The sequence below is a fragment of the Hibiscus syriacus genome, unplaced genomic scaffold, assembly GCF_006381635.1.
Source record: "Hibiscus syriacus cultivar Baekdansim isolate YM2019G1 unplaced genomic scaffold, ASM638163v2 tig00110332_pilon, whole genome shotgun sequence".
NCBI classification, from domain to species: Eukaryota; Viridiplantae; Streptophyta; class Magnoliopsida; order Malvales; family Malvaceae; genus Hibiscus; species Hibiscus syriacus.
In genome coordinates this window covers 9,308,479-9,330,649 of record NW_024062688.1, presented here as the reverse complement: position 1 = coordinate 9,330,649, position 22,171 = coordinate 9,308,479, and the positions used below count along the sequence as shown (strand labels likewise).

The following is a 22,171-nucleotide window of genomic DNA, read 5'->3' as shown; positions in this document are numbered from 1 at the left end:
AACTTTTAATAGTCGATAGACTTATCAAAGTAGTTCCCTATTGTAACACCCCCAACCCGTATCCGACCCGGATACGAGTCCGAAGTGTCACATTGACTTTTCAAACATTTATTCGTATAAAATAGTGAGAAATTTAAAAACTTTGATAACATTTAACTTATTCAAAACGTTTACAAAATATATCAGAGTTCATACAATTTATATCTTTAGACTACATGCCAACTACACTCTATATACAGTACCTATATTTTCTGATCTGACATTTGGTAAGGAAAACTGACCTGTCTTGCTCCGCATTACTCTTTACTCTTCTCGAAACCTACGTGTGAAACAATCACACGCTAAGTCGAAGACTTAGTGAGGCATAAAAACTTATAATGTACTTTATAACATATATCAATACATGCATGTTTTGTTCTATCATGTTATACCAAATTACATGCTTTCTTCGTATCATATAAAATCATATCAGATTAGTTACAGTAAATACATACATACACATAACTCATCATTAACAGTTTATCATGTAATCACATACTTTTATGCTTAACCTTTTCAATCAAACACTATACATACACAACATCATATCATTTCTATAACATTTATCATATCACTAACATATATTTGTTTATATCTCTTGATTAGCCCATGTACATATGTGAGAACTATAGATATGTGAGTTTATGGAGGTTGTGCACTAATGCTGTCACCACAGCTCATATAAATGCACCGAAGTGCCACATAGAATTGCACCGTAGTGCCGCGTAGAGTTGCACCGTAGTGCCATATAATAATGTCCATAAGGACCACATATCATTCCTTAAGAATCATATACATATGCCAAGGATCAAGTATGTGTCTCACCAGACTTCACACATGTTCCAAAGAATACATATATGTCCCGAAGGACCACATATCATTCCTTAAGAATCATATACATATGCCAAGGATCAAGTATGTGTCTCACCAGACTTCACACATGTTCCAAAGAATACATATATGTCCCGAAGGACCACATAGACCCTCGACTCTTGGAATGCCAACTATACCCCTAGCTCTCAAGACACATAACATGGGCATTTTCTTTTATACTTATCATTTCGCATAACACATAGTTCAATTACTCATAGAACATTCTCATATGAGTCACATTTACATGTCACATAGCTTATATACTTTCTCGCGAAGTTACCTAGATCCATGTCATATAACATATATCCCAAAGTGCATATAATCACGTATATCATATCATATAGCTTAGATCATTTCTCAGATATTCATATAAACATACATATCATATCTTGTTCACATATGATCATATATGCTTTATATAACACACAGAAACACCTAGAACACTTTCTCATAGCTTATATCAATTTTCAGAGTCCTTTCATATTACCTGATGACATATCATATTATCTACCTTATGCTCCATTTCTTTGTATTCCCTTTTTCATATCATCATACATTTAAATATTCTTATATGTCCTATCAATATCCTATAAACTTACTCATATTCTCATATATCATATTTTAATATAATTTGTATAGTAATACTCTATAATTGTATCATATAATGATTTTACCCAAGTACTCCTTTATAAAGTTTATATTACATGTTCAATTAGTCTCATGCTATCTTATAAATAATTTCCACTTATTTATATCATTTTCCTTTCCACTCACATAAACCATCTATTTATTTAGTTCAATTCCTCATGACTTCCACAATACTCTTTAATAAAACTTTGTAGCTCTTCACTATAATACATAAACCATAGTTTCCTTTAATTTATCAATCTTCCCTATATAACTTATGTATCCTTATTTATGCCCTCGAATTCATACTATTCTCTTATAGTCTCCTAACATTTCTCGTATAATCACTTATACCATATCATATAACGTATACTTGATTATCTTATTCTCTCATGTTCATTTCATTTCTTATGACTCTATCATATAACTTATTCCATGTTCTTCCATTATTACATAATAAAGTCTTACATAAATCATATAGCATATACAATGCATGTCATTATCTTTAGTCATGCATACGTACAATCAATGTAATACAGATAATCACATATAATTATAACCACACATAATCATGTCCATGACTTCATGCATATTACTCTAGGAAATAGGCTCATCGCAAGTCTTATTTCCATTAAACACTACATATCACTAGTATGCACTCACCTTAGCCTCACTAGTCAATTCCAATCTCTTATCTTTCCCTTGATCGATCTTACTTGTCAATGATTCCGAAACTCATTTAGGCTTTGAATCTTTGTCTTGCTCTCCCACGTATAAAGAAGAAGAAAAGAGAAGAGAACTCTGGATGTTTCTCACATTTCCCACGTTTATATTACCTTTAAAAGAAATATAAAAATCTTTATGGTCAAATGACCATTTAACCCTTAATTTCCTTTAATAATTACTAAATAACCTTCATCATATATTTCCAATAATCATTAAATTATTTCATTCTTCTACGTTAATCACCAAATTCTGAAACTTTTCAATTTATTCACTAACCTGGTATTGCGGATGTCACAACTATAATCAAGGGTCCATTTGTGTGATTCATCCTGAAAAAATAAATGAAAACTTGAATAGAAATAAATTATTATCACATTTTATTTAACAAATTTTTTTATATTTTATTGAGTGGTCTCAATGGTTAAAAGGAGTGTGATGTTCTTCTTTGAGATCCTGAGTTCAAGTAGCTACTTTTACAAAATATATACTTTGTCAATTACTAATTTTTTTTAAACAAATATTATCTTATAAACGATAAATTTGCAGCAACCAACAAGCTTACAAGCAAGATACTAAATAGGCAATTAAAAAAAAGTACTAGATAAGCCCAATTAATTTGGTCCAAAATGAAGAAGGAAGGCCCAGTCGTATACCTTCCTAAGGTCCTGCCACCTGGCACATCAAACCCTCTCTAAAAACCCAACGGCCCAGATCAAAACCATAATGGAAAACTTAACGGCTCAGATTCATTTCCAGTTCCACGTAACCCGAAGAATAAAACCCGCTACGCCCCGTTACCCTAGTTTTCCCTTTATCCGATTTGTTCTATATCCTTCGTCTCTCTCTCACGAAAAAAAATATAAAAAAGGAGAGAACTCTGAGGAACTTTGTAAAAAACCTTCTTAAATTTAAAATCACTCCTAATTGTTGATTCTGGAACTCGCCTCAGAAAACGACGCCGTCTTCTCCTTCTTCCGGTACGTATCCAGCCATTTTCTTGTTTTCTGTCTGCATCAGTTTCTCCAATTTAGGGTTTTGGTCTGCCCAAACTGTTTAAGATTTGATTAGCGAATTATGTTGAACTTTGAGGTTTCTAGGTTGAACTGCTTTACCTCGTTCTTAATTTTTATTAACCAGATTTGGTTCTAGCATTTCCCGGCAATGAACAACTTTATTCTCCCTACAAAATAGTATTAATTATAAATTCAGTTAAATTAATTTTACTATTTCGTTATTTCACCATCGTTTCTCTAAAAGCTAACGTTTTTTTCCCTGTATATTTGTTGCATGTTGGAGTAAGTAAAAATTAGGAAATTTTTAGTGAAAAACAGGCCTAGTTAAATCTTTTGTTATTTCGTTTTGATTGACATTAGTTTGTGTTTATTTCGTATGATTTTATGCAGAATTTTTTTGTTGATTTTTGGTTGGTATTGTTTTCACGTAACATAATGATAAGAGATACTTCTCTTGGTTAGTTTGAGTTTGCATAATCCTGGTTAAAGTTTCGGAGCTCAAATGGGAGATAGTGAAGCAGTAGCTGCAGACTCATCAACAATGATGGATTATACTTCAGCAGCTTATGATTCTGCTGGTTCTGGTGCTTACTCCTCTGAGGCTACAGCAGATCCCACTGCTTCTGGTGGTGACCCAAATGCTGCTTGTCAAGAAGGTCAAATCAGTGCAATGTATGACAGCAAGCCCGCTGGTGGATCAATAGATGAGAATGCTCTTGCAGTTGAAATTACTGCAGCAGATGCATCAAGAGTTGCTGTTTCTAATTATCCTTCAAATGGAAATGTGTTAGTGAATCAGGAAATGCAACTACATTTGAGAATGGAAATGTTTTTGATAATGTAGGTGGAGTTTCATCTGCACCCGAGTTTGTGGATGGATCTGGTATGTGTTTTTCTCTGGCATGTTTGTAATTTCACTAGGTACTATTATTTATGTTTGTGTTGAAGGGTGCATTATGTAATGTGAACTGCAAACGTGTTCAGGGGTAACCTTAACTCATTCTCGACATGAAAATCAATTGTTGTTGGGGAATAATCTTTATTTCCATGTATTATTCTAAACTGAATATGTATTTTTAGTCTTTTTGCTATGTTCGTATCTTGAACAAAGAAACAATGGAGTGTGCTTAGCAAATGAATTATATATTTCGTTTCATTTTTCTGCTATTTGTATCTCAAATTTGCAAGCCTAGAGTATGCCATAATTATTAGAAGCTCTAATAGCAAGAGAACAGTCTTTTTCCTTGGCACTCTTCCATGAAGCTTTGTTCTTGATCAACATGACGTGGAACAACTTATTAAACATTACACCTTCTCTTCTTCTTATTGTTATTATAATATTTAAATTATATGGAATCTGAAACTCAATTGCATTTTTTCTCACTTCTAGCACCAACACTCTCCGGTGAAGAGGAACGTTTGTGGAGTATTGTGAGAGCTAATTCGTTGGATTTTAATGCTTGGACTACCTTGATCGAGGAAACAGAGAAGCTTGCAGGGGTATGTGAGCTTGAACTTTTGTTGTATGGGGGATAAGTGAACAAACCCTTAAGGCTTCTAAATGCTGGAAATTTTGTTAGCTAGTTATCTGTTTCATGGATTTAAATTGCGGCTGTGTGTGTTTTAAGTCACAGACGTAATGGATTATTGTTGTGGTTAATTACATTAAATGTTGCCGATGGATATTGGTGGCAGAGAGACAAGACTGCAGAATAGCAATTGTGATACTACATTTCCACTGCATTTTAAATCAGTGATATGTTGCCAATTTTTTTTTTGGGTGGGTGTGGGGGAAGATAGGGAGAGGGAAGTAAAATAATCATAAGATGTGAAATTATTTTTTCTACCCGGCTCATAAGTCATAATCTTTACATAAGTAATTTTATAGTAAGGTAAAGATATAATTGAAAAGTCGTTATAAATTATAATCGATCTTTCTTTCCTTTCCACTGTTTAACCAAACAATGACTGTAAAATTTCTTCGAATTTCCTTTCTCTTACCAATTTTAATCATCCAAACAAAAACACATATGTCAATATGCATATATCATTTCCTTTCCTTTGCCTTCCTTTCTTTTCCTTTCCTGTCTCTTACTTTCTTTTTCCTTTATAATTGTTTATCCAAATATAGTAAAGTGAATATAATCCGAGGAGGGACTGGAGAGCCACCTTATTAACTTTGAGGAAAATGATGCAAGTCATATGTAATTTTGTTATTTTATATTATTTTTCCTTTTCGCTTCTAATAATCACCCCAAACCTGGTGGTTTCTGCGTGTATGAACTCCTGATCTTCATTATTTTTCTAAGTTTTTGTGTTTTGTTTACCAACTGATGTTTTTGTCTATATCCACATGCAGAACAATATAATGAAAATTCGAAAGGTTTATGATGCTTTCTTGGCCGAGTTTCCTTTGTGCTATGGTTATTGGAAAAGTATGCGGATCATGAAGCACGCATAGGCTCCATGGACAAAGTTGTAGAAGTCTATGAAAGGGCAGTTCAGGGAGTGACATATTCTGTGGATATTTGGGTCCTATATTGTGCTTTTGCCATTGAAACATATGGAGATCCAGAAACCATCCGAAGGTAATACATGCTAATGTGTGTTGTTCTTCCTGGTTTCCACCAGGTCATGATTGTCTGCTTTTATCTGTTATGAGAATCTGCTGATTGTTGTTGCTTTCTAATATAATTTTGGTATGCATTCTACAGCGAGTCCTCCTATTCATGGCAAAAAGGCCGGATTGGGTCGTACTTTTTGAAATCCTTTTCTCCTGTTTATTCCCTTGATTTTGAGTCTAGTGTATGTTTAATTGTTGAAACAATTTTAGGATATTGACTATATTCCTCAGCTCTTTAAACTTCCTTTTTCTATTACGCTTTGAAGCCTGTATCATAGTCATGTAGTCATCTATGAATTATTACTTTAACCTTGACAATTTGAGTTGTATCAATATGGAAAATGCTGCTGGAAGATATCATCCCTTAAAGGGCTAGATGGTCTATATCATTTCTTTATCTTGGACATTTGATTTTTATCTGGAAGATATATGCTGCTTCTTTACATGTCTAGAGTGTTGTTCCTTCTGCTTCAACATTGCTCCCACCGTCTTATGCTCGTATGTGTTGCATTGCCTGTATGGTCTTTGTTGTGCATGATAATGATTCTGTTTCACGGTGTTTCAGGCTCTTTGAACGAGGATTAGCATATGTTGGAACTGATTATCTCTCTTTCCCTCTTTGGGATAAATACATTGAATATGAGTACATGCACCAGGAGTGGAGTCGCCTTGCTTCAATTTATACTAGAATATTAGAGAACCCTAATCAACAGCTAGATAGGTATTTTAACAGGTAAGGTCTTTGTTTCTCTTCATATCTATATTTTGTGTTATTGGCATGTTTACATTTGCTTACCATGTTGCTACAATATCTGAATTCTTTTAGTGTAATTGGCCAAACTTATGCAATAACCTTGCTATCATGGTTCCGTTTGGTTGTCACTCTTTCTCCTCGATCTTTATTTTTTACCTTTTGCTTCTTGAACATCAATATAAAGAAAAAAAGAGGGAAAGAAAATAGATAAAAGTGGCAGTAATTCACCCCTTTTTGTTGCATATGGGTATAATAAATTTTGATATCAATGCATGCAAAATCATTACCTCAATTCATTAAATACATTTTTCGCTTTTACATCTGAAGTTAAATCTTTTGCTTCCAGTATCAGAAGTAGATATGAAATGGAGTCATGATGAAATATCCTCTATTCACTTATGGAATTTGAAGTAGTAGTGGTTTATTTATTTCTCTTAAGTTGTTTCTTCATCTTGTTCAGTCTTAGCAGCAACTGCTCAGAGTTATTCCAAAGTCGCATCATGCCCATTTAAAGGATAATTTTTTGCATTGCTTGAGTGTTAACGTATGTTGATTTTTTTTGTATTCTTATAAATTCATTTAAAAGAATGCATATGTACTCCTGAAGGAGACACTACAAAGTTTGGACTTGTGGGATGGGGGGAATGAGGTTTATGGGATAGGAGAGCTACCTCTCATCGGATAATTTAAAATGCAATTCATTTTCACGTTACCTTCTAAAATAGTGAGTCTATGGATAATTATGCACATAGTGCATCATGGTATTTTGCTTATTGTTTGTTCAACTTCATTATTCTCTGATGTCAATGGTATTACAGTTTTAAAGAGTTGGCTGGAAGTCGACCTTTGTCAGAATTAAGAACAGCCGAGGAAGCTACTGCCAATGTATCAGGTGCAGTTTCAGAGGCCGATGGACACGTCAATGAAGGAGAGGTTCATCATGATGTTGCAGAGCAAACTCCAAAACCTGTAACTGCTGGCTCAACAGAAGCAGAAGAGTTGGAGAAGTATGTTGCCATTAGAGAAGAGCTATATCAAAAAGCCAAAGAGCTCGATTCTAAGATCATTGGTTTTGAAATTGCTATTAGAAGGCCTTACTTTCATGTTCGGCCCCTCAATGTTGCTGAGCTTGAAAACTGGCATAACTACCTGGACTTTATAGAAAGAGAGGGTGACTTAAATAAGGTATTTGAGTTTGTTTTGTTCATCTTTCATTTTAGCTATGGTTCGTAGTGTTCAGTTGTCCTGTTTGTTATATATTGACTTACAGTTAAGTAACATCTGCTGCATCATTTGCCTTATTGGCTAAATCGTTGGGTGAAGCAACTTTTTTAAATGGGAAATGTACTGAGACTAAAGCATGGACCTTCGATTTGGTTTCTTTGAGGCTAAGTACTTCAAACACTCATTTTTCAGTGGACATTTTTGGGTTTGTAATGTATTGAACAGTGAATTCTTTTATATATTTTAAAGTTCCAATGTTATCCCTGCAGGTGTGTTCTTGTCTTCCTAACCATTTATGTGTCAGGCAATGGGGGTCCCATCATATTTGAGGGGCCTCTCTGTTCCAACAATGGAGTATTTCTTATGCATTTCTCCTTGTGCTTTGTATCATCCTTTGTTTGTTGTTTTGGTGCACCAGATATCTTTCTAATTTTACATTGTCATTTGTGAAATAGGTGGTCAAATTATATGAAAGGTGCCTTGTAGCATGTGCCAATTATCCCGAGTACTGGATACAATATGTTTTATGTATGGAAGCCTGTGGAAGCATGGATCTTGCTAATAATGCCCTTTTGCGTGCTACACAAGTTTTTGTCAAGGTATGAAGTGATAGTTTGTGTTGTTAAAAGCTGCTACGTGGATTAGTTTTCCCACCCTTTTAGAATAGCTTTTCAAGTTTCAATTGCTGGAGTGAAACTGTCATTTAAATATTTTAATTAGAATCATTTAAGAAAAGCTCAGACTTAATTTTTTCAATGTTTTTTTATGTTTGTTTTTGGTAGAATTAAATCGGTGACACCTTTTTTACAATATCATTAACAACCTTCGAATAAGAAGAAGTAAAAATGTAAAGGTTGATTTCTAATGTCAAATAAGACAATGTTAACAGGAATGTGGGAGCAGTATGGTTTTCAGTCAATTTCTCTTGTAGATTGTAATACCTATTGGGATGGGAGATCATTGCACATCTTTAAAGATTGGGACAGTTTGAAATTTGGAACCTTTTAACCGAGTCTATCAAAAAAAAAATTTTTGGAACCTTTTGTCACAAAATATTATTTAATGGAAACTAGCACTTTCCAATTGTGTATTCACCTACTGATTCCGTGCCTTAACTGAATTAATTGAAGAAAGAACATATTGTGTTTCATTTATTTTGTTTCTTTTTCACAGTTTTTGGACTATTTGAGCCATGGCCTAATTTTCACTATCATATACAGTTCTTGATAATAATTGTTTTCAGAACGAGAATAATTTCCAGGTGTTTGTGTGGCACCATAAATGATGGCATCATGTTAGTTGCAACAAGTTTCTTCGTGTTACATTTTACTGGTATTTTTTTTTTATTGATATTTAACAGAGGCAACCAGAGATCCATCTTTTTGCTGCTCGATTCAAGGAGCAGAATGGGGACATACAAGGTGCTCAAGCTGCATATCAACTTGTCACAGTGAAATATCACCTGGTCTGCTTGAAGCAATTATAAAGCATGCAAATATGGAACAACGTCTGGTATGATTATATGGTTGTCGACGTGTCTCATGGTAAAAATGTGTATCTGTTCCTAAGGGGTTGTTTATCTTGATTCTGCAGGGGAAACTCGAAGATGCTTTCTCTTTATATGAGCAAGCTATTGCCATTGAAAAAGGAAAAGAGCATTCTCATACATTACCAATGCTGTATGCACAATACTCTAGATTTTCATACTTGGTAGGTGGCCGTGTTTGTGACGCATAATTTCTCCATTATGTTGATCATGTGAAATGGAAATGGAATTTTTCTTTGGTTTAGGAGTCAATGTCAATATCATTAAATTTTTTAAAAGAATGAGATGAACTGTATGTATCACCTTTGGCTGAACCTGTGTCTAAATAGTAAATATGCACTTTTCTAATATTATATTACTAATGTTCTAAATATTTTATTGTTAACGTTCTAGTTTCAAAACTACAATAGGCAGCATGTTATATCATGGCATTACCCTGTTACCACTATGATATGGGCATTTGTGTTCTGTTTATAGATTGCATAACAACTAATGTCCAGTTATCATTCTTAATTCATCACCAGAAGCCAGACATTTTTTTTAATTCTGTAAACACTCCTGCATATCTTATGATATTTAAGGAGGTTTCCATGTTATTTGATTTGTGTAGGACTGAAAGGAAATTTTATTTTACCAATTTTGTTGTCTTTCCTTTTGTATGATCGTCGTTTACTTTAAGTGTTTATTTTCTTTGCCAAATTCTCTCTAATTTTAAATTGTTATTTCCATTTTTTTCTGTTTTGGTAGGTTTGTGGAAATGCGAAGAAGGCTAGGGAAATTTTAGCTGAAGCACTTGACCATGTCCAACTGTCTAAACCGTTCCTTGAGGTTCTTTCTCAAAAGCACTCTCAGACACGCTACATTCTCTGAATATTCTCCACTGGTATCTGATTTATGATTTTTCTTTTGTTTTACATGTAGGCCTTAATACATTTTGAAACAATTTTGCCTCCACCAAGGCAGATTGATTATATAGAGTTATTAGTTGACAAGTTTATAGCCCCAAACTCAGATGGCAGTGCTGCAGACAAGGAAGATCTATCTAGCATATTTTTGGAGGTAATAGGGTTGCATCCTTTTTATAAAAAAGAAGAGAAGAAAATAAGTTGCTTGCTGTAATGACCTTCTTATTGGCAATATTCAGTGTAATTTCTACATTTGGCATTAATGGCTTGGTGATTAAAATGTATTCCACCTACACTTTGTTAATGTTATTCTTTGGTTATGGTAAAATAGTGAGTTGTGTGGAGGTCTGGTTGGGCTGTGAAATGGAAATTGCTGATAATCATAATGTTGATATAAGTTTCCTTTAAGGGTATCTTAGTTTGATTGAAGAAATCGGGATTGAGTGCTTTCGAAATGTCTCAATTTTGTTTGAAGATTTTCTCACAAGATTGTTCAATGCTGTTTGGGAATTCTTAAATGTTGTAAGAAACTTTTACTGGTAACTTACAGTGCGAAAATAATTTTGCAGTTCTTGAATCTCTTTGGCGATGTACAGTCTATTAAAAGGTGGAGGATCGGCATGCTAAACACTTTTTACCTCATAGGCCCATGTCGGAATTAAGAAAACGCCATGCAGAAGATTTTTTATCTTCAGATAAGACAAAGCTTGCGAAATCTTACTCAGGTGCCCCCTCACCTGGCCAGTCTTTGATGGGTGCCTATCCAAATGCACAAAACCAGTGGCCCGGTGGTTATGGTGCACAGCCTCAAACTTGGCCACCCACTACACAGGCTCATACACAAGCACAGCCTCAGGTACAGCCTCAGGCACAAACTTGGAATTCTGGCTACGGCCAACAGGTAGATTGCACTTATATCTTTTAAATATAACTGGAACATCTTATTATCTAAACTGTTCTACCTTGTTTGTATGTTTGATAGTAGGATGAGATGGTGTTAACTTGTCCTATTTTATTTGATGATAATCTGCAAGAAATGAAAGAGTGCAATTAGAATTTGTGTGATCATAAGGTTCGGATAAGCAATGTTGTGCAGGTTTAAATGCTCAGCTGAAACGTTAGCATGTGATTTATGAGTGCCATTAACCTATTGTTGAGTTCATATGGTTTTTATAGATTTATACCATGTTCCTTACTGTCATTGTCATGATTGATTAATAGTTTTTTTTTGGGGTAGGCTGCATATGGTGCATACGGTAGTTATGGTAGCAATTATGCAGCCCCACAAGCACCCACTCCAGTTCCACAAATTGCAAGTTATGGTGCTTACCCAGCTGCCTCATATCCGGTTCAGGTATATTTTATTAGTTCTTCGCAAGCGTTTCAGAGCTGTTTTGTTAAACTATTCAAAGAGTAGTAATACAACTATCACTCAGTGCATCAAGGCTTTGGTTGGTTAACTGGAAAAAGTTGACGAGATGGAAAATTGGAGGAAATGAGTGAAAATGGAAAATATGAATATTTATATTTCCATTTCATTGATGTGCTTGGTAGGAAATTTAGAGTTTAGAGCTAATTTTTTCTTTTGCTTTCTGCGTAGAACTTTCCACAGCAAAGTTACGGTCAACCAACAACTGCCACGAGTTTAAACCCAGCCCATCAACCTCCTGCGGCAGCCGCAGCTCCTCAGGCTTATTATGGACCTGCTTATTACTGAGATGGCAATAAATGAGTATCCGGTTTTGTTGCTGTCCCATTTCTCTCTTTTGTGGTTTTAGTGTTCATCGATGAATATTTTCGGGGTGTTGGTGGGGGGGTTAGATTTTGAGTATAGTTTTATGTTTTATATAATTGTCGGATAGTAAATTGTGGTTTAGGTATGATGGTGCACTTTTTTCCCTCCAATTTTAGATTTTGTTTGCGACTTGTACAAATGTTAGTAATTGATAATGTGCGATCTGTAGTTGCTTTCATTTTCCTTTTTGTGTTGTTAGAAGGATAAATTTGAGCCGACAGAATTAAGCTTAGGCACAAGCCCGAGCGGATAAGCAGCTTTTAAAATTGCAATTCAAATAAAAAGAGACAATTAGCTATATTAATTTGAACTATAGGCCGCCTTGTGTGTGTGTTGGTCAATGTGATTTTAGGTTATAAAACGACGCCGCTGTGGCTGCTAAAATGGACGGCTGTGATGCGATGCCCACGTTGTGCGGTAGGATTCTTAAGATAAATAAATAAGAATTTTTATGGACTCTCAGATTCCAAATTCCAATCTAAGAATCTGCTCCTATATTTTGTTTTTCAATTAATTCATTTTTATTATTTTATGAAACTTACTGAAAATATTTGACTAAAAATTGTAAAATAAGGAAAGTACGTAAAATCAAAAATAATAAAAGTTGTTCTTTTAAATATAAAATTGAAAACATGAACTTTTAATTTAGTAAAGTGATTTGGATTGAGATCCTAGCTTAACCTTCATTAAGTGTAATATTTTTAACATTATACTCTTAGGTGTGTATGCAATAACGATTATTAAAAAATCTATTAAGTGATATATGTCATATTTATATTTTGGTTTAATAAAAAAAAGGTGTTCAAACTATACCCTAAGTTAACTTTAAGTGCCTAACGAATTTTTTGTTAAAATAAGTGTTTAACGTTACACTTTTAAGTGCATACGTGGTAACAATTATTAAAAAATCATTAAATAACAAGTATCACATTTATATTTTTAAACTTTTTATTTTTTTTAAAAATAATAATACTACTAATTTATTTTTTTTAAGATTACAAAAAAAATGACAACCCTAAAATATCTCATTAACCCATTACTAGTTGTCGTCCATCACCGGTAGCCTTCACCATCAATTCATGGAACAGTCGCTCATCCGTCGCCAAACTTCCACTATCAATCATCCCTCTAATTGTTGTCTCAATCTCCTTTAATCTAAAAATCCCTAAACCTAATACTCAAATCTCTAATCTTAATATCAAAATTATCATTCTCACCTTAAGTTAACTTTAAGGATTTATGGAGACATTAGAGGTCAAAGGGGGGTTTTGAATGCAATTGGGGTAGAGAGAAATTTTTATGTAAGCTTGAGCGTTTTGAACGCAACATATATCAAATAACAACTAATTTAACAGTCGTTACAACCTATGCACTTAAAAGAATAATGTCGGAAATATCAAACACATATTCTTAATGAAAAATAACAGTTAAAGTTAATTTATGTATAGTTTAGACACTTATTTTTATATTATCTAAAATATAAACGTGACACGTGTCACTTAACGATTTTTTAACGATTGTTACAGTATAAATAATTAAAATTATAACTAAAAGAATATTAAATACCTAAAATTATAAAGAAAAAATATTAAACGATTAAATCAAATTAAAGTATAATTTGTACGTATTTTCATCGAGCCTTACCCAAATAAACGAAACAAATCGGCAAGTGCTTTTCCCTCCGCCATTTAAAGTATTTTTAAATAAAAAAATATATATAAATAGACTAGGGTTTCTGATACTTTAACCATCCTATTCCAAGACTTTTAACTGAGGACTGCATTTGGGTTATTGGGTGGGGATTAAATAGATCTAGATCCTCTTCGTTACATGCTTTTGTTTTGAGGTCATCTAATTGACTCACTCATCACAATGGCCGCTACTTCCTACCCTGGACCCGTTCAGGTGATTTTTCCTTCTCATCTTTTTTGTTTTCCGCTCGTTATTTTGATAATCAGTTTTTTTTTTAAATTCAGATTGGTTCATACTTCGTTGGACAATACTATCTGGTACTTCAGCAGCAACCTGATCTAGTTCATCAGTTTTACTCAGAGAACAGTACCGTGGTTCGGGTTGATGGTGATTCCTCCGAATCTGCTTCTTCCATGCTGGTAACTTCTCCATTCTTAGTAATTTTGAATTTTCCTTGGCATGAACACTGCGTACTTGTTCTTAATTATATCTGATAAACGCCATTCTATTTTCTATTTTGCTTTTTTAAATGTTTGGTTGTATGTATTTTCAAGTTCATGTTCATATAACAGTTCCAACATGATTATATAGATATCTGATTTGGCCTAGGTTAAGCCAAGTTTGGGAGAGATAGGATGAAATTTTGTTCTTTTGAAAGACGTTCTTTTATTTATGGCATTTTTCTTTGTAAGAAAAATGGATTCTATTGGTCATTTGGATTTTACAGTCCAAAGCTTACCTGTTAACTGGTTGTTGCAATTTCTTTTGCCAGTTTGAGTTATGATTATTGGTTTCTATGATAATTATAAAAGGTTTATCGAGCTTCCTTTATCATGAATAAACTTCCTTATATTTTCATCATAATGGTTTCTTTGTAATTTATTGGTTTTTAATTTCTCTCTGCAGCAAATTCATACCCTGGTCACATCACTTACTTTTACTGCAATCGAGATCAAGACGATTAATTCTCTTGATTCTTGGAATGGAGGTGTTCTGGTGATGGTTTCTGGTTCTGTTAAAATCAAGGATTTCAGTGGGAGAAGGAGATTTGTGCAAACCTTTTTCCTCGCCCCTCAAGAGAAGGGTTACTTTGTTCTTAGTGATATCTTACAGTTTATTGACGATGGAATGACTTCACAACTTCCAGCCTCCTCGTTACAAGAAAACAAGCATGATGCTCAACTAAATCTTTCAAGCGCTGCTGCAGAGCCACCATGTACTGTGTGCAAGCTTTTTTCTAAATTTAATCTGAAATTTTTATTTCAAGCTATATCATTTTTTGGACTTAATATCCACTTGTAAAAATGTAGATGACTATGTTCTAACTAGTTTAATGTTTCTGAATTAGATCTTTGCTGTTTCTTATGACCTTAAGTTGCCTGCTTATAAAGAAAACAGGATATTGTAGTTTTTCTTTTTTTTGGTTAGTAGATTTCCACATTTAAGTCTAAATTAAAAATAACAAGTTAATCTTTGAGAAACAATTCTTCATTCTGCTGGTCCATTTAATGTATTTTTCTGACGTTAGAGATTTTACTTTGTTTTATTTTTTATTTGGCCTAACATGTTGGATTTAACAGTTTCTGACTACGTTTTGGAGGACAAGGCTAGGGAGTATGTTAACTCTGTTCATATAGATGATGATCCAGTTGACGAATACAGTCTCCCTGAGCAACCGCAGGAAGAAGATTTTGAAGCTGAAGTTGTGGCAGAGGAAACTCCTGCTACCCATCACAGTGTGGTGAGCACTGTGCAGGAAGCCCCAGCTTTGCCTTTGGAGGAGCCTGTTGGGGAGGCTCCAAGAAAAACATATGCCTCAATTGTAAGTACACCCCTGTAGCTTATTATACAAGTACTATGTTTTTATGTGAGCCTCTATGTTTATGAATCGCTTATTGAGGGTGTCACACTCGTTGCCTATTCTTGAAACATTGAAATAGCTATCATTCTATCTATGTGCCTCTTTACTTTCTTTGTCCTTAATGTAACCAAAATATCCTTTGAATTCTACCCGAGTGTGTGGCACACAACGTCAGTCTTATGTTACCAAAACATTCCCATGCATGTGTCAAATGAGAGTCGAGTATGATCTCTCCTTTCCTCTGAACTAACTTCTTTCTATCTAATACTCAGACCACGGGATAATGGTTTTTAATTTTTTGAAATTTAAATATTTGTGATTGATTAACCGTATTTCATGTTAAAAATGTAGTTGCGTGTTCCAAAGGAGCATTCCGTTTCATCTGTTCAACCTCAATCATCTTATAATAAGACTCCCCGGAGTACTTCAGATTGGGAACATATACTAGAGCCTACTAGTCAACAGTCACATCATGCTTGGGCAGATCTGACTGAATATACAGCAGAGAAAGCTGTGGAGGAAGGCTTGGTTTCTGAAGAAGGTTAGTCTAGCTCTATCTACATTGGCATGTTTTGAATTAGATGGTTTGCTTTGCCTTCTTATCAATTTCCCTTCTTTAGCTTTTGCATTGGTTAATGGGAAATGAAATTTTAAAATGGATCATCTGGGCATTTAATTTTACCCATTGAGCATTAGGGTTTTGTTTCGTTTCTACAGCTGAAAAATAATGGTTTAGAGGCTGGATGTTTATATCATTCCATTTCTCAAATACCTTTTCTTGCTTAGAGCTGAGACAATATTCACTGGTTGAAATGCTTATAATACTTGGATTAGGATTTGCAATCGGATAATTGATCCTCATTCTTTCAGGTGAATATACTGGTGAATACAAATCTGTCTATGTGAGAAACTTGCCCTCTACTGTTACTGTTGCTGAAATTGAGCAGGAGTTCAAGAATTTTGGCAGAATCAAGCCTGATGGTGTGTTTATCCGAAACCGCAAGGTAATTTTTTTATCTCTTCTTGATTATCTTTTGTATATAGCTTCAAACAAACTAAATTTGTGTTTGATGCATGCAGGATGTTGTTGGTGTTTGTTATGCTTTTGTTGAGTTTGAAGACATTTCTGCTGTTCAAAATGCAATCAAGGTATGAATTTTCATTGTTCTTTGTGCTTTCACCCAAGCGAATATGTTGGACTGCAGCTAGTAGCTTAGTTACTTTCAGTATTTCATTTTAGAATTTCAGAAGCTCAACATTTTCTAATTTTCCTTTCTAAGCTCCTCTGAATTATTTTCATTGTATGTTTGTAACTACTTGTTCGGCTTGTGTTTGTCTGTAACATTAAGTTTTCTGTAAAAGGAGCTTTGAACAATGTTTTAACATTGTACCATTGTGATTACATTTTAGTTTTTTTATGGTTGTCCATTTTATTGGATCAAATTTAAGATGCATCCATGTACTTTTGTGATGGTTTTATTCCGTTGCTTATGATGAATGAGATGGAGGTGGCTAGCACAGCCATGAAAGAGCTTCTTGAGTGAATGCAGGAAAAAAAAGTGGATTACAAGAAAGGAGGGTAAATGATATAAACCTTCCTTTGTTTTTCCTTTAAACCAAAATTGATATATAGCACCCTCAAGTGTCGAAGCTTTATAGTTTCTCATTGTATGAATTACTTTTTGTATACATATATACTAAAATAACTGCTTCAGTTGGTGCCATGACATAACCTAATTTATTTTTGTAGCTAAATTGTCTATTCATTGTCATCCTGAAGCTTTTATGGTTTTCCTTTTGGCTTCTGTACTTATTTTTTATATTAATACTGAACGAGTTGTGTTCCTTCAATAGGCATCTCCTATACCATTGGGGGGAAGACAAGTCTACATTGAGGAGCGCAGACCAAATAGCAGCAGTATACGTGGAGGAAGTATGTGCCTTAATCACGAGCTTTTATGCGCCCTAGAATTTCATTCTATATTTTCAGTAAAATACACTTTAATGTTGCTGCTTTTGGGTATCTTCAGAACATGCAGAAAATCGTTCTTGTTATCCAAAAAGACGCTTCACAAAACTTTTTAGTCACTAAATTTTTGTGCATGCTTACTAAAATTTTGCATTTCTATGATAATCCTCTTGGTGGACATGGTTGGGTGATAAACAAACTTCCATTATAAACTCATAACTATGATAATCTTTAATTTTGTCAACTCCATATAGCAAATTTACCATCTTGAACATTAAGAATGTGATTCTATAGTTTCTGTAACGTATTAGGATTGCGTTACTACATTCTTCTTCCTTATGCCAAGGAACCAAAAAGAAGAAAAAACTATTCTTCCTGCTTGTCTTAAACATACATTTGTTGTAATTGATTTGCATGGATGGGTTACTAATGGTAATCAACTTTATCGTTATCGAAGTGAATTTGCTTTGTTGACATGATTCTGCCATTCGAAATGAGCAGGAAGGGGAAGAGGTCGAGGCAGTTATACGCCTGAGGCCTCGAGAGGTCGCTTTGGTTCTCGTAGCTTGGGTAGGGGAAACAATCAAGAATCCGGCGACTACAGATCAAGAGGCAACGGTTTCTATCAGCGAGGCTCTAGATGAAGTTTTTCAACTTGTTGCGTGAATCCTGGGGGGTGATTTCTAATTAAACATTCCCATCAGTGACTTCAGAAAATATGCTTGTACTTCTGTTTTTTGCTGGTGTGTTATTTCTCATAAAAGAACTGTTTGATGGGTGTATGGTTTTCTCCTCTTGAATGCTTTTTATTATGCAGTTCAAGTGGAACATCATTTTTATGTTTTTGAGCTGTTCCATGCCAACTAGATTTGGCACACATATAATTTTGAGTGAAAACAAGTTACATTATTCAATTAAGGAGATCCATTCAATTCTATCAAATTTAATAATGTAATTCATTTAATTACATTTGTAATTGGATTTTTTTTATCATACACATTTGTAAGTAGAGATGTGTATGCAAATAATATTATCATATTTGTGTCTAGCCTCGTTGTTAAATTAAATACTTTAAGATTATTTGTACAATTGATTTGATTACATTTATAATATTTTTTTTTATAATTATTATAGTTTAAGATAATTATAAGATAATATATGTTTAGAATTTTTTTAATCATTGATAATATACACCTACAAACGTAATTAAATATGTCAATTTAATTTGAATTCGATGTGCTTTGATCCGATACGATAGGATCAATTTTTTTAAAAAAAAATTCAGGTTCGGTTTGGGTTGGATTTTTAAGGGTGATGTCGAGTGGGGTTGGTCTCGGGAGGAGGGTGAAAAACTACGATCCGACCCAACCCAAAGATAATAATATAATTTATTTTAAAAATATTATTTTTTAATAAAGTCCTTATTTTATACCGAGTCGAATCGGTCGGATTAATATTCTGAAAATTTCTATATTATATATTTATTTTACATATTTATGAGTTTTATTTTATAAATTTAAGATTTTGTCTCTTATTTAATAGATATTTTTATTTTTATAAAAATAATAAAATACTTTTAGTTTGTCTCATACAAATTTTATTATAGTTTTTGTAATATCTTTTTATTTTTTCTTTTGAGATTAATTTTAAGTCATTCCTCCGATTAATGGGTGTTCAATTCCTTTTACTTTGCTTATTTTTGCCGAGTCCAACGAAATATTATTATTTTTGGATAAGTTTTTTATTACTCAAATAAAAAGCAGTAAAAACTGCTACACCTTACAAGAAATAATTCAGGAGAAAATTCCCTAATTAGAACAGAGCTGAACATTTATAACATCCCCACTGTCTAAACATCTACCAGACAATCGAATGCGAACCACATTTTTCACATCATTAAATATCCCTAACCAACCGACCAAACAACCTAGCATTTCTTTCCAACCAAACACAATAAACAAAGGAGCTCCAAGCAATTTTAAGAATAACAACAAAAATATACTTACCTCGTAGATTAGCCATCAACCAATTCAGCATCTCATCCTAACCCCTAACATCACAAGTCACCTCGCAGAGTCCCAAAACAGGCCGTCATACAGAACTTGAAAAGGGACAACGACAAAATAAATTATCTACTCTCAGCAGCAAAACCATAAAGAAAACAACCATCATCCACATTCAAGCCCATACGAATCAAACGATCTTTAGTAGAGAGCCTCCCCAAAATAGTCATCCAAGTTATAATAGCATGCTTAGGAACATAAAGGGCAACCAAATAATCATGTGCCAAGCAACCTTATAATACTCCACTCTAATCCTAGACCATATCCACTTCGCACTTACCTTCTCCCCATTACCAATAGAAGCAAATAAAGGGAGAGCCTCCGCTCACAGTTTCAATAACTTTCTAAAGCACCAACTAGAATTCACCTTAGCCTCAAATTGCCAAAAATCCCTCATCCAAATAACATACTCCTTCAACCATGCCACCCACAAAGGCCCTTGCCTAGCGAGAATGGATCGAATTAACTGAAGCAATCATATCATATTACAAGTTTCTGTGTCCCTCAACCCTGGGCCACCCTTAGATTTCAAAGAACATATTTGCTTCCAATTAACACAAGCCCCCTCAGCAGACGTATTCTCCCCATTAAAAACAAACTAACGCATAATTGATTCACATTATCGAATATTGATTGAGGTAGCACATACTGCTGACACTAATAATTTGTTATACTAAAGAGGACAACCCTGATTAACTAAAGCTTACCCGCATGATTGAGATGCCTCACATGTAACACCTCCAACCCGTATCCGACCCGGATACGAGTCCGAAGTGTCACATTGACTTTTCAAACCTTGACTCTTAAGAAAAATCCCGGGAAATTTAAAACTTTATTTAAATCAAAATAAAGACTTTATCAGAGTGCTCGTACTTAATGACTTATTACATGCCAACACTTTATACATAACCAAATACATACTTTGTCAAATATTTCTGATCTGATCTTTTGGTAAGGAAAACTGACCTGTCTTGCTCCGCATCACTCCTTACTCTTCTCGAAACCTACGTGTGAAACAATCACACGCTAAGTCGAAGACTTAGTGAGGCATAACAACTTATAATGCACTTTAAAACATATATTGATACATGCATGTTCTGTTCTATCATGTTATAGCAATTCCATGCATTTTTCATATCGTATAAAATCATATCAGATTAATTGCAGTAAATACATACATACACATAATTCATCATTAACAGTTTATCATAATCACATACTTTTTCAATCAAACACTATACACACACAACATCATATCATTTCTATAGCATTTATCATACCACTAACTTATATTTGTTCATATCTCTGGATTAGCCCATGTACATATGTGAGAACTATCGATATGTGAGTCTATAGAGGTTGTGCACTATGCTGTCACCACAGCTCGTATAAATGCACCGAAGTGCCCCGTAGAATTGCACCGTAGTGCCATATAATGATGTCCATAAGGACCACGTAGAATTATTTAAGAATCATATACATATGCTAGGGATCAAGTATGTGTCTTTCCAGACTTCACACATGTTCCAAAGATATACATATGTCCCGAAGAACCGCGTAGAATTGCACCGTAGTGCCATATAATAATGTCCATAAGGACCACATAGAATTCTTTAAGAATCATATACATATGCTAGGGATCAAGTATGTGTCTTTCTAGACTTCACGCATGTTCCAAAGAATATACATATGTCTCAAAGAACCGCGTAGACCCTCGACTCTTGGCATGCCAACTATACCCCTAGCTCTCATGACACATAACATGGGTGTTATCATTATTCATTTCAAATATTCACATAATTGTAATTCACTTTCACATATCACTTATCACATAGCTTCTTTTCATATTATCACATAGTCACGTAGTTCACTTACACGTAGATCATTTCCATATAATTCACATGTCACATATCTCATGTTCTTGTATTCATATAACATATAATCACATAGATTACTTTCACATCACATAATTCATAGTTATGATTTCCTATAGTTACCTAATTATAAAGCTAATTCACCTATACATGTTTTCATAATTTCTATCATTTCTCACCCAACCACATTTATTCATGTACACATACTCATCATATCTTGTTCACATATGATCATATACTTCATATAACAGATAGGAACACTTTCACGTAGCTTATAATCATAGGTTTTGTCTCATAACATATACTTGTTTTCACATATATATTTCATATCAATTCTTATACCATCACATAATTCCTTTAACATACATAACATATCATGTAACATTATAATAGAAATATCTATAAGTCATATCACTTAGAGCACATACACTTATAGTCACATTGCTTATATCTTAATCTTATGCCTTCTCTTAGACATATATATATATTCACATGTTCAGGTAATCCACCATTTCATCACATAATTGTGTATTCATATAACTCATTTCATTTCATATCTATCTATATATATATATCCTCAAGATTAT

At 33.9% G+C, this 22,171-nt stretch overlaps 1 protein-coding gene and 1 pseudogene across 1 annotated transcript; both read left to right on the top strand.

The window, feature by feature from the left end:
• The first annotated feature begins 3,095 nt into the window (after positions 1-3,095).
• Positions 3,096-12,303, top strand: LOC120119756 (annotated as a pseudogene).
• A 1,547-nt stretch (positions 12,304-13,850) lies between these two features.
• Positions 13,851-18,348, top strand: LOC120119757 (nuclear transport factor 2-like). The gene is made up of 9 exons (XM_039139569.1): positions 13,851-14,030; positions 14,102-14,236; positions 14,724-15,033; positions 15,398-15,639; positions 16,030-16,219; positions 16,549-16,682; positions 16,759-16,827; positions 17,533-17,611; positions 18,149-18,348. Exons 1-9 carry the CDS (start codon positions 13,998-14,000, stop codon positions 18,289-18,291), a joined length of 1,335 nt encoding a protein of 444 aa, XP_038995500.1. The 5' UTR covers positions 13,851-13,997; the 3' UTR covers positions 18,292-18,348.
• Positions 18,349-22,171: the final 3,823 nt, after the last annotated feature.